We start from the raw sequence: 13860 nt of genomic DNA on the forward strand, positions 1-13860 counted from the left end.
AAAATTGCCAAACACACCACCGTCCCCGACATCGCCCATCTTCCATCAGCTGAATGCGGAATGAAAGATGCCTTTGCATTCGGTTTGAAACTTTTGAAAGTATTCCAATTTTCTAGCATTTTCTCCGTCCGCTTTGCGCAGAACTTTGTGGGCGGCAAACTTTCGAGCGAGCTGGAAAAACTTTTGGCGCAAATTTACCCCACAGCCTCAAAGTTTTTACTGTCGCATTTCTCCGACTCCCGAGAAGTCGGCACTAAAATGCAGGCGCCGAGTGGTCAGGAAGACCGCATCGTTAGCAGGTCCTTGGCGGAATAAAGAGGAGCTGCCTGGCCTGGCTTAAACAAAAAGCACGTGTCCTGCGAAGCACCTTTCATCACGCAACTCAACTGACCTTCCAGCTCGGACACAACAGGCCATGTGCAAATTGAAAGCGGCCAAAACATACGAGTATGAAAAAAATGGGAAAAAAAGGAGCAGGAGGCTGCTCAGAAAAGCGCAAACATTTATATTTAATTGGTGGTTTATGCTCGAATAGAGGCCGCCCCCTTGTGGCCTTGTGTCTACCCAATTGAGTTTCAAAGTTGCAATTAGAGCAGTCTGAATGAACGACTACTGCCCATTTTTCCATTTCCCAGCGATTGTGTGTTGTGGGTGGCCAGGTGAACAGCTGGAACTGCGCTCTGAATGGAAACAGTTGAGTCCGGTGCGGTGCGGAGGTGGGAAATGTGGAGGAGTGCCACTCCGCTGGGAGTGAAACAATGCGCATTGAAAGGAAACAAGTCGCAGACCATTAAGCTCGAAAGGCATTTCTCCTATGCACAACGTAAAGTGTTTTATTTGAATGGCCAGGATTGTTAGAACCCATAAAAGGGGAATCTAAACGAAACGAAAAAAAATCTCGAAGAAGCTGCAGAGATTGTGTAGTTATGTACTTGTATTTAAGCCTTCTAGTAATAGTAATTCCTTAGCACCGATTGCCAGGCGAATTCATCAGAAAACAATCACCGTGAAGTCAAAGGAACTGAGATTTGCCAATCCATTTAGTTCGATTCATTCTGCCTTGATCCTTGGAAACTCTTTGAAACTAAGTGCTTAATGCTGCCTGGGCAAACTAACGCAATCTCGACACGGGCAAAGCTAAATGAAAATGAAAAACCGAATTGAATTTACCTTGCCTTTGACTATTTCGACACTCGTGCAGTGCCACGCCCCTTTTGTGGATCAGCAAATGTGCCAAGTGTTTGCGGATGCACTGAGAGAAATATCCGAGTTCGATGTTTTTATGCTCTTGAAGTGTAAATAGTTTAGCCAGATCTAAAAGTTTTTCTAAGTAATATCCGAAGATTCCCTAGACTAACTGACTTCTCTCAAAAGAAATTGTTTTTATTGAAATATTTATAAAGTGTCATAAATTTTCTCCCTGTTTCCTGGCTGATGGCTTTCCCTGCATTCAATGACGAATGCCGACTCGGCGATGATGACTTCTTTACACGACATTTAATTGAGAAATAATTGAATAGGTCGCGTCAAGTGTTTGTTTGGCGTTTGGCTGGCTGAGGTCTGGGTTGTGGATATGGAATATGGCATACGGAACATCGGATGTGCCATATGGTATATGGTGGATCTGGGGGGAATGGGTTTGGGCTTGGGTGCCCGGAGAGGTCTGGCTTTCGGCGAAATTAGCTTTGTCAAATGCGGCTGACATGGGACGGGTTGAGTGGTGCGGAAAGATCTATTGCAGCGTGAAAACGCCACTGCGAGTTGTTTAATGAAGTATCACAGTCGGCGGAGAAAGTCGAAGGCCCTTCGATATCCCATTCCCGATCTCCGATTTGCGGTTAGCGATTTGCGATTTGCGATTTCGCAGCGCGGAAAACAATGCCCATGGAGGCAGTCAAAGGAAAGGTGGAAGAAACACACGGCCACAAAGGGGAATTCACGTGTGATTGGAATATCCGGCAATCGTCCTTCAGTCGGGCGCAGAGTGGGCGGGTCGTGGATTCTGGATCCTGAGTCCTGGGAACTTGTCGCCCTGCGCAGTCAGCCGCGCACTTATAATTGCTGTTGCAGTTTAGTCGATTTCTTTGTGGATGGAGAAGTGCATCGATTAAATCAGGCAAATGGAGAATGTGTAAGGATATGGGATGTATGCTAAAGTAAACAGATTTAGTTAAGTAACATGGCATACTAATTTCATTATGAAGTATATTCTAGACTCTAGTTCCACTTAAGACAACTGGATGCACAATGAATTACTTTCAGTACTTTTTATTCTTATATCCGTCAAAAGGAAAAACACCAGACACCGTTCATTAAATATGATTTCCATCTTAATCGCACTGTTCACCGATACGTGACACTCGATACCAACTGCCTAGTCACTCAGTCACCATTCATGAACTTGAACTCGCATCCCAGTACAGGTGTACTCGAAGTATGGATCATTTTAAGATACAGCATCGTTTTAGAGATTTTTAAAGACTCCGATTGCGTCACACCAGATGTTCCCGCGCTGACAGCAATTATACCGGCCGGTAGACGCATTTTCCATGAATTCTAGGCTAGTGCCAATGTCGCTTCTAGAACTGGTTTCCCTAGTCTTCCCAGAGCGTTATGTGTATAAATGAGCCGTGCTCGCCAGAACTGTGGCCATTTACAAACATAAAGCTGTCGCAAACGCAATGAATCACTTGAGACTGGAGATCATCTGCTGGAGCTGCCTGCTTATTGCGATGGCTGTTAGCACGGAAGCTGCTTCTGTTTGGAAACTACCCACCGCGCAGATGGTCTACGAGGATCTAGAGAAGTGTCGCCAAGAAAGCCAAGAAGAGGATGCTGCTACCCTGAGGTGTTTGGTTAAGAAACTGGGTCTTTGGACGGATGAGAGTGGCTACAATGCCAGGCGGATAGCAAAGATCTTTGCCGGACACAACCAGATGGAGGAGCTGATGCTGGTGGTGGAGCACTGCAACCGGATGGAGCAGGACACGAGCCACCTGGACGACTGGGCCTTCCTGGCCTACAGGTGCGCCACTTCCGGGCAGTTTGGCCATTGGGTCAAGGACTTCATGAGTCAAAAGGAAGTGGAACGATGAAATACAATTGTGATAGAAAATAAACCCAAGGAGTGTGCAATTTCTAAGGGGTAATACAGGACTTCAGACCATAAAAAAGATTGATAATTGAGTTAATGAGCAATGGTGAGAATCTAAGTTAGCTAGCTGCACTACTGGATTTTGGTAATCCCCATTGTTTATTAATTACAACAATATGCTTATTTTCGGCATCTGCCACCGAGGTAGGGTCCTAAGTTTAGCCGGCACCACTTCTCACCTGTTCAAATATGCAATCAGTAGGTTACTGAAAAGGCAGCCTAAACTACTCACGATCCTTCTGACTTTGGATCCACTCCGTATCATTTCGATCCTGGGATAAGGCCAATCCCAGGAGGGAAGCCAATACGACCAAGAGGAGAAATAGCGGAGTCTTCATGACGGATTGGCAACGATTGTGTTGTACCGATATGAAACATTTTCCCTTCTCTATATATATCCAACTAGCTAATTGACTGGAATATGCCGTGGCATGCCCAGGCAATCAATATGTAATATCTATGTAAATCGCGAAGGGAGCAGCTATATTCCATTCCTATTAGTAAACTTCGTGTCATCTCAACTGCTAATAGTCATTTAGGATAAAACATTTCTTTATTCGTATTCATGGTACAGCTATTTTTATTGCTTAATATGTTTTGAAACAAAGCTAGTTAAGAAAAGAAAGTAAAAAAAGATAATTTTTATATAATTGTGTTATTTCTTTTACAAGTCATTTTCCGATTTTCCGTCTTCATATAATCGGTTTTTTTGGCATAAAAAATAAAGTAATGTACCGAAATGGAAATCTCCTGCATCATTAAACTCGTAGCAAAATTTAGAATCGATTTGATTTTGCGTCTGACTTTTTTAATTTTTACTCATTTTTCGCAAAAAATCACGATGTAACCCCTTTTAAAAAATGCAAAAAATTGCAAAATTTTAAAATTTTAAAAAACATTTTAAAAGGGATATATATGGTTAGCTGTGGTAATTAGCTGCTTAATAAAGTCTGTTTTATAATTGTGGGACCTATTTCGGCTGAGTTACAGCAAAATTTCAAAAATATATATGATTTTTTCTAAAAATAGTGAGTTTTTTGGCCGGAACACACTATGTACTAGGATATCAAGCCACTTTAGGCTTGTAATTGAATTCCCAAATATAAATAAATATATAAGACCATCAGAAACCTGAGTTTGCTTACGATGCACTGGCGCCATCTGTTGCTGAGCAGAGGCGAGGGTGCAATGCAACAGCAGCCGACAACAAACGCAAGAGATAACTAGCGAGTAAAAACATTTGGGCCGTTAAACAAATACTTTATTTACGACTTGAACTTTAGACAAGCGATCAGATGGTTCTGGATGGCTGGATCCATGCTCCCTTTAGACCTTGACGCTGTGCTGCACCAGCTGCAGGTTGGAGTTCATGAAGCACATGCCGGCGTGGTAGGCCTTCGAGCAGGAGTCGCCCTCCTTGGAGTGGGTCTCGGCGCAGTGGGCGATCTTCTGGTGCACCTCGTCCGATTCGTGCACCTCAACTCCAGGGCCGGCCAGCTGGATGTGGATCTTGTGGACATCGAATCCGTGCTCGGTGTCGTAGAAGCCGAACTTCTGGAAGATGCACTCCAGGTAGCAGTGGGTCACCGCGTCATCGGGGTACTGCCACTTCTTGTACTTCTCCACGAGCTCCTCGCTGGCGTGAACCTTCTCCACGCACTGCGTGCGATAGTTGGTCAGATCCTCGTGCGTCTTCACCACATAGTCGTGGTGATGGTGATGGTGATCGGCCAGGACAAAGGCCAGACCCAATAGGAGAACGATGAGAACCTTCATGCTGATGTATGTTTACCTTGTCACAACTGCAACTGCAATTTTTGCCCAGCTCAGCAGTTGTTTTTATAGACACAGTACACAGTACCTACCGAAGCAATCAAAGTGAAATTAACCTTTCATCGGGTCGATTTCGGGTGATTGACTGGCCCACCGATTACCCTTATCAAGGGCCAAAGGCCCCCAAGCAACGACAAAGCCACTGCCAGATGCCAGACTCCAGATGCAAGGCTATCAACAAGTCTGAATCACGGCTTATCACAAAAATGTGACGTGACTTTGAGCAAATTCCAATTGAATCAAAGTTTCAAGCTGAACTGGCGCCATCTGTCGCGAGGTGGCGAAATCGGGAGAGCGAGACCTGACTAGTTCATGCAGTGGCGCCATCCGTCGTCTAGCAGCGAAAGCAAAATCAGTTTGAGAACGCAAACAAAACGATATTCTTCGTCTTTTTGTTAGCCTCAGCAAATAGCTTTTAACGTTATCCCTATACAGATTCAATAACAGTGAAAATAATTTAATTCGAAAGAAAACATTTAGGCTTGGGGTCACCCGAGTTCGTAGACTCATTGTGCCAATCAAAACAGAAAAAGGGAAAGCGAAACTTCGTCCGAAAGTCAAGTCAAGGAAAATCCGCCCACCACAATGCTTTATCAAACGGCCCCAGCAGACCTCCAAGTTTTCGGGACTGACCCCACCAGCACTCAGCAAACCCCACAACTTGCGGCACGAGTGTGGGTGAGGACCGGATCGGATTGGATCGGATCACTCTTATCACCTTTTGACTGTGAACGTGACTGCGCCAAATGAAAACAAACTATCATGCTGGAGATGGAGGAGTACACTGAAGGAAAAACTATAAGCTTACCACATATTCTAACGAATGTGGTTACAAACTTACATTCTAATGTATACCTTAGAATTGAACTAAGTACTAGTATAGTTTCTTATGCTTGCTTTGGCATACAATTGAAAAGTTTATAATTTTTCTGCCAGTGTCAGTGCAAATATAAACCTTGTTTAATAAACAATCTGGTTAACAACAGAGAGTTGAGGGCCCGACAGCTGGCATGGAATGACTAAAACCACTTTTTCTAGTGCAAAATGAACAGCCATTCTGAACTTTGCAACGAAAGTGAAGCCCGTAAACCCATTTGTTTTGGCCGAGAATAAAGACTTGTTGTGACCACAACTGCCAATTGACAATTGCATTTCCAGAGTGTCGAGAGCTGAACGAATTCCCGCCCGGTTTGTTGCTCATAGCGCCCCTATTCTACACTTTCGCCGCGTTTATTGCATTCATTTGATGCCGCCGAGCACTTAAGTCGAAGCTAATGAAAACGCCGCCTCCAATGGAAAAGCATTTGGATCTGTTCAGATTGTATTTCAGTTTCAATACACTCGAAGTGGGAATACCCTGAGTGAAATGAAGCTGGAATGTAATGGTTTAATATTTGGGAACTATGCTATAAACATGTGCAAACTTCCATTTATATGAGGACACCATGGCGCATGAGCAATTTGCCATAAAACGTAACTATAATCGAATCCTTTCCTCTATTTAATATTAATTACTCTATTCCGGCTACAGCTAGTCGTTAGAAGTTATTAAATTTATTTTTACTATTCCTGAGAAGTCATAAAAAAGTCATTATGCCCGGTGCAAGGCTAGCTGAAAGTAGGCCAACTCCAAGAAGTTCCTGTTCGTACGCCCATAAAAATCACCCAAAGCCAACACAGATGTTTATTTGCCAGCCTTTTAGCCAGCTTTTCATTGCCACCACTTTGGCCACTATGCCACTATAACCACTGGCACCACCAACACCACCACCACCACCGCCGCCGAAGGTATAAAAGGTTGCCCATGGAGCGCGCCCAGCGTTCGCTCAACGTCCCCAGAAGCCCACTGAATCGCCACTGAAAACCAAGAAACGCGCGTGCGCAGCCGCAAAAAGAGCCAGTCGGTCGTCGGCAGTCTCCGCGTGAAGTCAACTCAACTGAATCCCACTCAAGTCGGCCCAACCGAATTGAAATCGTGATCTGTGTTCTCCCGAGTGAACTGCACTTCATACACATTATCATTTGCAGCAACTTGTTTTCAAAGTCATTTCGTATTTCGTGTCGGCGGCCAGTCGCTAAACAAATTGTGCATTTTTAAAGACAATTGCATGTGCGAATCAGACAGTTTATGATATCTCTTTTTGTTTTGGCGGTTTCTGGAGCTTCCTGACACATCTGACTGCATCACTTGCATACTTAAGTCCAAGGAAACAGATCACAAGCAAACGGGGAAATCAAATCACACGGCCACTATGCAAATGGAAAAGGTAAGCGGCGTCTGTGATAACTTTATGCGCTGATTAATCATTGAATTAAATACACATCGAGTTGCACAAGGGAGCATTTAGTGGCCGCCACACTTTCTTGGAACTTTCACTTTCGACGCCCAGTCTAAGATTCAATCATAGATTCAGCCCAAGATCCAGTTTAGACCCGGGTTTAAGGTTACGCCACTGCCATCGATTGCCTTTGAACTGGTCTTAGCCATGAATCCAACGCCATTTGGCTCTGAGTCAGCCTACAACGAGCCAACAATGTGCACATGCAGTCGACTCTATGAACCAAGAGATTGGCTTAGAACCCACCAAAGGAATCACTTAAAATGGCAGTACTTTTAGTAATTTCACAAATATTACTATACGTTTATGCAGCAAAAGCGATTGAAGTGAAACATAGCATTCAATTAAATATTTAAATTTACTCATAAATGTAGTTCAAGCTTCTCTTTATTATCATGAAATTATCAACTCAGTACTTAATCTAATCTAACTACTTTGATTGAAAAACAAATAACAACAATTATGCAATTATAACACTGAACTATCTGTCAAACAATTAAGTTGCAAAGCACAAACTTTTAAAATCACTAGTCATTAGAATAATCTCTCAACTAACCGACGTGGTTTTAAGATCGTCTATGGGTCAAGTGGGTTCGTCACTCGATTCTCCCTCCTCCACTGAGTGACCGCCGAGTGACCACCCACCTGGATTTATCGGCACGCCACTGAGCCTATGGAAACACCCATGGCCAAGAGGCGACTCCGAGCCATTGAACCATTTGGAACTATCACTTTTAACGCGCATTACAATGGCACTCGAGGTGGCCCAATTTCGTGGCTTGGAGTGCACTTGATCACCGATTATTGTCTGCTGATTCGAGCCGAATCCATTTAATTTCACTGCTGCCAGATGCCCACGAGATCGAAAACGAAAACGAAATCGAAACTAGAAACTAGAAAATAAAAGGAAAAGGAAAAGCGTCGAAAATTGCTCCCTCGAAGCGAGTGAAAAGATCACGGCCATTGGGAGTGGGAGTGGGTGAGATGTGGAGGAAAGTCAAAGTGAAATGCTTGGAAAGCAAACCAAATTGCCAGTCAGTCACTTAGTCAGTCAGTCAGTCTCTTGGACCACAAACTCACAAACAACAATAGCAATAGGCGATCCAAGGAGGAGGGCGGCCCAGCCACACCCGACTTGGATGTCTGGGTAATCCAATAGCGGCAATTAGAGTGCCGCCCCCGGGGATCCGGAGATCGGGGGATCGAGATCAGAAACGCGGTCACAGTTCCGCAGATCGCCCCAGTGCATTTCCATGCTCCAGTACCAGCTGCAGTGCCATTACCATCAAACCTCCTCCATGGGCAACTCGTCTAACCGGACCTAGACTCCATCTCTCCGAGGAAATGCCTTTGCCATAGCTCCACTTGAACCCATGCACTGGCAAAAGAATTGGTTCTCAATAGAAGATGGAATGTAGAAATGAAGTATGCCTTAACCTTTTCAAGTGAACGATGTACACGTTCTGAATAGACTTTTTTCGCTCAGTGTAAGAGGTAGCAGCGCCGTCCGGTTCGATCGGCTACTCCGTAATCCAATTAAAGGAACAATCTACATTTCAATTCAAAACTAATGAAGTGTAGAGAATTCGCAACAAAGGCTGACATGTGTTGATTGTTTCGACGACTGCAGTGCTGGTATTTGAAAGTCGTGGGTTTCTTCTGACTCCATATAGTCCATACAGACACGTAATACCTGGCTTTTTAAAGCCATTACTAACAAGCTTCCCTGTAGAGCACCCAGAGTTCCAGCTGCACAACTTCCGTCCAGCACAAGCACACATTGTGCGTAGTCCAAACAATTCATTGATTGATTGTCGATATGGCGATCAATTAGACAGATTATGGTTTTCATTGATCGCCATCCAGCAGCAGTAGTGACAAACCCAGGGACAGCTGTCAATGGTCACTTGTATCTACTTCTATATGCACAATATATAAACGCCGACTTCGATTTCGATTTCTATTCTCGGCAGCACACCATTTTGATTCTCCTACTGCTACTGGGACTTGTTCTGTGGACCGATTCCTCGCTGGCCGCCCGTCGCCTGAGGAAGAAGCCCAAGGTCTACAACGCTCTCATCACCACCGACGACAACCTGACCTCCAGCCGCGCCTATCCGGTCATCCAGCCCACCATTCACGAGCCGGGCTACGCCCCCTTTGGACCCTACAATCCCTACGGATTCTACAGTCCGCCGATTGTGAGATTCGGCCAACCGATTGTCCCGGGATTGACGCCAAATGAGAGGGTGAGCTTATGGGTTTCATTAAGTTGCTAACACTGATAAACTTAGCGAAATATTTCGCAAGATTAAATTACTGCTAGCTATAATAAGACAATGATTAATTTAATAATAGGTATCATAAAAAGCTCACTCTAGAAATCTCTGACTAGAGCAATGAACCGCACTCAAAAAAGAAATATAGTAGTTTAAACTATTGAAACCTTAATATTACAGCTCCCTTACCCTCTGCCATCTGCCGCCCAGTATCCCGCTGGCTATGCTCCATATGAACCCCAACAACCGGTGGAGGCGCCAGTGGAGCAGCAGCCGCAGTCGGCGTCGCCACCCGGAACCGTGGAGCGCCAGGAGATGCCCAAGGAGCAGATGCCAGTGCCGTTGAATCAGCAGGGATTGCCGCCCGTGCTGATACCACTGCCCTCCCAGTTCAGAGGCCAACCCATGCACCTGCCACCGTATCCTTACAGCCAGTATCCAGTGATCTATGACCAAGCGGGCTTCATAAGGCAGAACTACTTGCCGCCGTACGACTACTATCCCAGCCAGGGTTATCCCCTGCGGGCAGCCACTTTGCCGCGCGCGGAGCAGGAACAGCCACTGAATCCCGTCCAGAGTCCACCTTCGCCACAGCCACTTCCCCTGGAGAATCTGGAGCCGGCGCAGCCCAGTTTCGAGGACATTCGCAACGGTTCGGAGAGCAAAAACAGCGCGGTGCCGGATGTTCCACCTCCGCCAATACCCTCCGGACCCAAGCGTCCACGGCCCGCGGAACCGGAACCGGAACCGGAAGCGGAACGCAAACCGGAAACGGACAACTGATTGCGGGCTGACCAAAATTCCACACACGTATTTATTACCATTTCGCTTAGGCATAATATCGATTCGATTGTACAATGTCGCCTTAACCCGTAAGCTAAAGTAAGAGTTCATTCAGAGATAACGAATAAAAAACATAAAATCGCACTGGCGGTGATTGAACTTGGATGGATGTTCCCCAGTTCCCCAGGGAAACCAGGGGACGATTTCGCTTTCGTCGGGGAATTGGGAGCCGTTTATCTCAGCTCTGATGGGACTATAAAGGCAGTCGAGTTGCCGGGAAAAGTTACAGTTAACATCGAAAGGGGAACTCAGAATGAAGCTGGCCCTGCTCCTGATCCTCTGCTGTTGCCTCATCGGAATGGGTGAGCTACAACTTTGGTCTTTGGATACCCAATGAATAACAATATCCAATATGCAGCGATTGGTGACTCGGTTTTGGTGACCAAGCCGCCGTTCATTCGCAGTCGCTATAGCTTGCGTTGGAGGAAGACAACCACTGTGGCGCCTGAAGTGGTCACTGGATCCAGTGGATCAACCGTTAACACGGTCACCACCACCGACCATCCCAAGCTGGCCACTTCCACCGCCAGTTCGGATTACGACTATTACGGAAATGGGGAGACGGAGAATGTGGTGCACAAGTAATAGTCATATTCCAGCCATATGACTATATATTAACACTTGATATAATCAGAGCGACTTTAATGTCATAACAATGTAAGAGAAGGCCATTTAATAAATAAACTGTATGTCAAATCTCTAGAAATCAATAAGAAATCCAATAAGAAATCTAAATTCAAATTACGCGGCATTAGACTTTATAACAGTTATGTTGCTAGCAGACGTTGTCAAAACAAGTTGGCAGTTTTTACAGCTCCATGTTAACTCAATGTTAGCTAACATACGACACAAGTCAGCTGTTCCGCGCCGACAGCAACAGCAACAAAAACAGCAGCTAAGAACAAACGAGTTTTGGATCGAAAATGTTGTTAACAATTAAATGCGCTCAGAATGTGATTAAGCCGAACTGCCAGAAAGTGGCCAATCTGCTTGCCAGCAGCCGCAGAGCTGGTTTATTCCCCACAACTGCAACAACAGCAACGAGTAGAAGGTATTCAAAAGGTGGAATGTGCGGAAGGGGAGGGAGGGGCAAAAATACCAAACTTAAATCTGAGCTTTATTTTTCGCGCAGCCTGTCGCAAATCTCAGTTCTGTATTCGCCAGCAGCGAGAGAAGCAGCACGGGCAGCAACTGGTGGCAGTGCGAATCTCCGGAGAATCCACAACACCCCAACCACAGAAGCAACAGCAACCGCAATCACAGCGAAAAAGCGCAAAATGGTGGTAAGTACGAGCCGAAAGTGAGTTTGAGATCAAGGTGAACGGAGTCTCAGCGAAATCGAGTGGTTCCCTTATCGCCTCCAACTGAAATCAATCGACCACCCAAGGACAGGTTTGGACTTTCGGAAAGTGCTTTATGCCCTAACAAATAGAATCACTGTGATTTTGGCCAGAAATGGAGGTTTTTCGCTCACAAATTATTTTGTATATATATCGTATGAATCAATAACACTCACATACTTGTTGCTCGCTGCCCTTTAGGTACGACTAAACGAACAGGAACGCGCCGAGAAGCTGCAGCCCCTCCTGGACGCCGGCTGGACTTTGGTGGAGGGGCGCGACGCCATCTTCAAGCAGTTCGTGCTGAAGGACTTCAACCAGGCCTTCAGCTTCATGACGGGCGTGGCATTGCTGGCCGAGAAGATCAACCACCATCCCGAGTGGTTCAACTGCTACAACAAGGTGGACGTGACCCTGTCCACGCACGACGTGGGCGGTCTCAGTTCGCAGGACATTCGCATGGCCACGCACTTGGAGACCACGGCCAATTTGTTGAAATAAACGCATTGTTATACTAGTTGCTAAATATCTATAATCTTCGGTGTCCAATAAATACTCAGCTTAGCATCGATTTGCTAAAGATTTGGTAGTCGGCTTGTTCCAGGACATCTGGCGAGATCTCGTCCTTGACGTAGCCCAGTTGCTTGAAGAAGGAAATGGAGGCTTCGTTGTTGTTGAGAACGGTCAGCATGACCTTTTCCAGATGCCACAGGCGAGCGCAGTCCTCCAAAGTGCTCATGATGAACTTTCCCAGGCCTTTTCTACGATACTCTGCAGCCACTTGCATTTCGTAACTGAAAGGAAGTTCTACGTAATTAATGCATAAGGGCTTTACTTATGGAATACCCACCAATACAGGACACAGTCCCCGTGATCCATGTCGAAGCGGAACATTGCGTAGGCCACGTTCTCCTTCTTTTCGTTCTGGGCCACCAAGTAGCGAGCCCAGTTCTTGTTCAGCTCGGCGGCTTTGATCTTGGGCTGCCAGCCCATCTTGAGTTGCTTGTAATAGGGTCCCACGTTCGTCTCGGCCAGCTTAAAGGCCCATTTCAGCAGTTTGGAGTCCGCATCCGACTTCGCTCGGCAGATGAGTTTGAATTCCTCTCCGCTGGGGGCTTTGTAGCTTTGGTAGCTCAGAGATTCGAGGGGATTCTTGGCCCTGGCAGCCGTCTCCACAAATCTCTGTTTGGCGCCCTGACTTAGATCGTCCTGATTCCGCATTGTTTGCTTAAAATTTTGTAAAAATGGCAATTCGACTAAAAATATGCCGCGCAAATTAGGGATGGCACACAGTGGTAAACAAACTATTATTGCTTATATAGAGACTGCTATCGATTACACAGATTAACTTTAATTGGTATTTTTGAAATAATAATTACTGGCCACTTCATTATTTACCACTGTTTTGTAAACAATTGCAGAAAATTTATTGAATTCCATTTTACGGCTTATATACGGGTTTTAGACTAAATTGTTAGTACGATAATTAACCTTAATATCACTAAGACTACGAGACTCGATACATCAGGTAACCCCACATATTGAATCCCCAATTCAACAAGTGCTGACGTTTCCAGTTCTCTAAATTGTAGTTTCAAGGAAACAGACGATGTTTAGGAAGTCCAGGCCCAAAGTAGAGCCTCCACCCACGGCTCCCAGTGTAGAGGAAATGCTGGCGGACATGGAAACGTTCGAGGTCAATCAGCCTACGATAAGCGGATCTACAGACAACTTGGACTTGGAGCACGCTTTCATGACTGAACCAGAGAATCTTCCCCTTTCAACATGGTGGCAGATGTTCGACGAGTACGATCAGAAGGTGAAGAAACTGTCGGCCACCGTGGGAGATCTGGAGACCCAACGAAATCAGTTAAAAGAATGCTATGCGAAGCTGGAAAATAACGCGGATAAACTGAGAACGGACATCCAAAAGCAGCAGGCACTGGTCAAAGAAGCCCTTAAATGTTAATCTATCATTAAGCTACCTTATCTTAAACTATTGTTGAATGCACGAGCGGGTAACAAGTAAAACCTAAAAACTCCACAATCTTGAGAATATTCACTTTAGGCCC

At 45.4% G+C, this 13860-nt stretch overlaps 8 protein-coding genes and 2 long non-coding RNA genes across 13 annotated transcripts; 6 read left to right on the top strand and 4 right to left on the bottom strand.

Annotated features, from left to right (window-relative positions):
* Window positions 1-1420: 1420 nt before the first annotated feature.
* On the bottom strand, window positions 1421-1821 carry lncRNA:CR45569 (long non-coding RNA:CR45569). The gene has a single exon (NR_125292.1). It is a non-coding gene; the product is annotated as a long non-coding RNA:CR45569 (long non-coding RNA).
* An 826-nt stretch (window positions 1822-2647) lies between these two features.
* On the top strand, window positions 2648-3147 carry Obp99d (Odorant-binding protein 99d). The gene has a single exon (NM_143455.2). It carries the CDS (start codon window positions 2682-2684, stop codon window positions 3093-3095), a length of 414 nt encoding a protein of 137 aa, NP_651712.1. The 5' UTR covers window positions 2648-2681; the 3' UTR covers window positions 3096-3147.
* Window positions 3148-3210: 63 nt separating this feature from the next.
* Dup99B (Ductus ejaculatorius peptide 99B) lies at window positions 3211-3520 on the bottom strand. Of its 2 annotated transcripts, NM_206582.2 has the most exons (2): window positions 3387-3520; window positions 3211-3333 (listed from the first exon to the last, which is right to left on the bottom strand). In NM_206582.2, the coding sequence occupies exons 1-2, from the start codon at window positions 3490-3492 to the stop codon at window positions 3275-3277; spliced, it is 165 nt and encodes a 54-aa protein (NP_996305.1). In that variant the 5' UTR covers window positions 3493-3520; the 3' UTR covers window positions 3211-3274. The 2 variants fall into 2 exon arrangements, with proteins under 2 accessions (NP_996305.1, NP_001247359.1); NM_001260430.1 differs by having other exon boundaries at window positions 3211-3520.
* An 876-nt stretch (window positions 3521-4396) lies between these two features.
* Obp99b (Odorant-binding protein 99b) lies at window positions 4397-5039 on the bottom strand. 2 transcript variants are annotated; one of them, NM_001276149.1, is made up of 2 exons: window positions 5020-5039; window positions 4397-4962 (listed from the first exon to the last, which is right to left on the bottom strand). In NM_001276149.1, the coding sequence occupies exon 2, from the start codon at window positions 4928-4930 to the stop codon at window positions 4481-4483; it is 450 nt and encodes a 149-aa protein (NP_001263078.1). In that variant the 5' UTR covers window positions 4931-4962; window positions 5020-5039; the 3' UTR covers window positions 4397-4480. The 2 variants fall into 2 exon arrangements, with proteins under 2 accessions (NP_001263078.1, NP_651713.1); NM_143456.3 differs by lacking the exon at window positions 5020-5039 and having other exon boundaries at window positions 4397-4970.
* A 1766-nt stretch (window positions 5040-6805) lies between these two features.
* Window positions 6806-10531, top strand: CG15506 (uncharacterized protein). The gene is made up of 3 exons (NM_143457.2): window positions 6806-7254; window positions 9300-9575; window positions 9786-10531. The coding sequence occupies exons 1-3, from the start codon at window positions 7240-7242 to the stop codon at window positions 10386-10388; spliced, it is 894 nt and encodes a 297-aa protein (NP_651714.1). The 5' UTR covers window positions 6806-7239; the 3' UTR covers window positions 10389-10531.
* lncRNA:CR46108 (long non-coding RNA:CR46108) lies at window positions 7856-9334 on the top strand. The gene has a single exon (NR_133479.1). It is a non-coding gene; the product is annotated as a long non-coding RNA:CR46108 (long non-coding RNA).
* Window positions 10532-10680: 149 nt separating the features above from the next.
* CG34296 (uncharacterized protein) lies at window positions 10681-11156 on the top strand. The gene is made up of 2 exons (NM_001104503.3): window positions 10681-10750; window positions 10807-11156. The coding sequence occupies exons 1-2, from the start codon at window positions 10702-10704 to the stop codon at window positions 11031-11033; spliced, it is 276 nt and encodes a 91-aa protein (NP_001097973.1). The 5' UTR covers window positions 10681-10701; the 3' UTR covers window positions 11034-11156.
* Window positions 11157-11305: 149 nt separating this feature from the next.
* On the top strand, window positions 11306-12369 carry Pcd (pterin-4a-carbinolamine dehydratase). The gene is made up of 3 exons (NM_058012.4): window positions 11306-11499; window positions 11581-11731; window positions 11990-12369. Exons 1-3 carry the CDS (start codon window positions 11372-11374, stop codon window positions 12287-12289), a joined length of 579 nt encoding a protein of 192 aa, NP_477360.2. The 5' UTR covers window positions 11306-11371; the 3' UTR covers window positions 12290-12369.
* On the bottom strand, window positions 12302-13093 carry Naa40 (N(alpha)-acetyltransferase 40). Its single transcript, NM_143458.3, has 2 exons — window positions 12639-13093; window positions 12302-12582 (listed from the first exon to the last, which is right to left on the bottom strand). Exons 1-2 carry the CDS (start codon window positions 13007-13009, stop codon window positions 12345-12347), a joined length of 609 nt encoding a protein of 202 aa, NP_651715.1. The 5' UTR covers window positions 13010-13093; the 3' UTR covers window positions 12302-12344.
* A 76-nt stretch (window positions 13094-13169) lies between these two features.
* On the top strand, window positions 13170-13833 carry CG18731 (uncharacterized protein). Of its 2 annotated transcripts, none has more exons than NM_001300659.1 (2): window positions 13170-13316; window positions 13366-13833. In NM_001300659.1, exon 2 carries the CDS (start codon window positions 13398-13400, stop codon window positions 13755-13757), a length of 360 nt encoding a protein of 119 aa, NP_001287588.1. In that variant the 5' UTR covers window positions 13170-13316; window positions 13366-13397; the 3' UTR covers window positions 13758-13833. The 2 variants fall into 2 exon arrangements, with proteins under 2 accessions (NP_001287588.1, NP_652716.1); NM_144459.3 differs by having other exon boundaries at window positions 13381-13833.
* Window positions 13834-13860: the final 27 nt, after the last annotated feature.

Source organism: Drosophila melanogaster, chromosome 3R (assembly GCF_000001215.4).
Source record: "Drosophila melanogaster chromosome 3R".
In the NCBI taxonomy this organism is placed as follows: Eukaryota; Metazoa; Arthropoda; class Insecta; order Diptera; family Drosophilidae; genus Drosophila; species Drosophila melanogaster.

Bases quoted from the DNA above. Each gene is read 5' to 3' on its own strand.
- Obp99d (NM_143455.2), top strand. From the start codon at position 2,682: ATGAATCACTTGAGACTGGAGATCATCTGCTGGAGCTGCCTGCTTATT.
- Dup99B (NM_206582.2), bottom strand. From the start codon at position 3,492: ATGAAGACTCCGCTATTTCTCCTCTTGGTCGTATTGGCTTCCCTCCTG. The intron at 3,334-3,386 runs GTGAGTAGTTTA...ATATTTGAACAG, and splicing joins GATCCAAAGTCAGAAGGATC to GTGAGAAGTGGTGCCGGCTA.
- Obp99b (NM_001276149.1), bottom strand. From the start codon at position 4,930: ATGAAGGTTCTCATCGTTCTCCTATTGGGTCTGGCCTTTGTCCTGGCC.
- CG15506 (NM_143457.2), top strand. The intron at 9,576-9,785 runs GTGAGCTTATGG...TTAATATTACAG, and splicing joins GATTGACGCCAAATGAGAGG to CTCCCTTACCCTCTGCCATC.
- CG34296 (NM_001104503.3), top strand. From the start codon at position 10,702: ATGAAGCTGGCCCTGCTCCTGATCCTCTGCTGTTGCCTCATCGGAATG. The intron at 10,751-10,806 runs GTGAGCTACAAC...TCCAATATGCAG, and splicing joins CTGTTGCCTCATCGGAATGG to CGATTGGTGACTCGGTTTTG.
- Pcd (NM_058012.4), top strand. From the start codon at position 11,372: ATGTTGTTAACAATTAAATGCGCTCAGAATGTGATTAAGCCGAACTGC. The intron at 11,500-11,580 runs GTATTCAAAAGG...TTTTTCGCGCAG, and splicing joins ACAACAGCAACGAGTAGAAG to CCTGTCGCAAATCTCAGTTC. The intron at 11,732-11,989 runs GTAAGTACGAGC...GCTGCCCTTTAG, and splicing joins CGAAAAAGCGCAAAATGGTG to GTACGACTAAACGAACAGGA.
- Naa40 (NM_143458.3), bottom strand. From the start codon at position 13,009: ATGCGGAATCAGGACGATCTAAGTCAGGGCGCCAAACAGAGATTTGTG. The intron at 12,583-12,638 runs GTGGGTATTCCA...ACTTCCTTTCAG, and splicing joins GGGGACTGTGTCCTGTATTG to TTACGAAATGCAAGTGGCTG.
- CG18731 (NM_001300659.1), top strand. From the start codon at position 13,398: ATGTTTAGGAAGTCCAGGCCCAAAGTAGAGCCTCCACCCACGGCTCCC.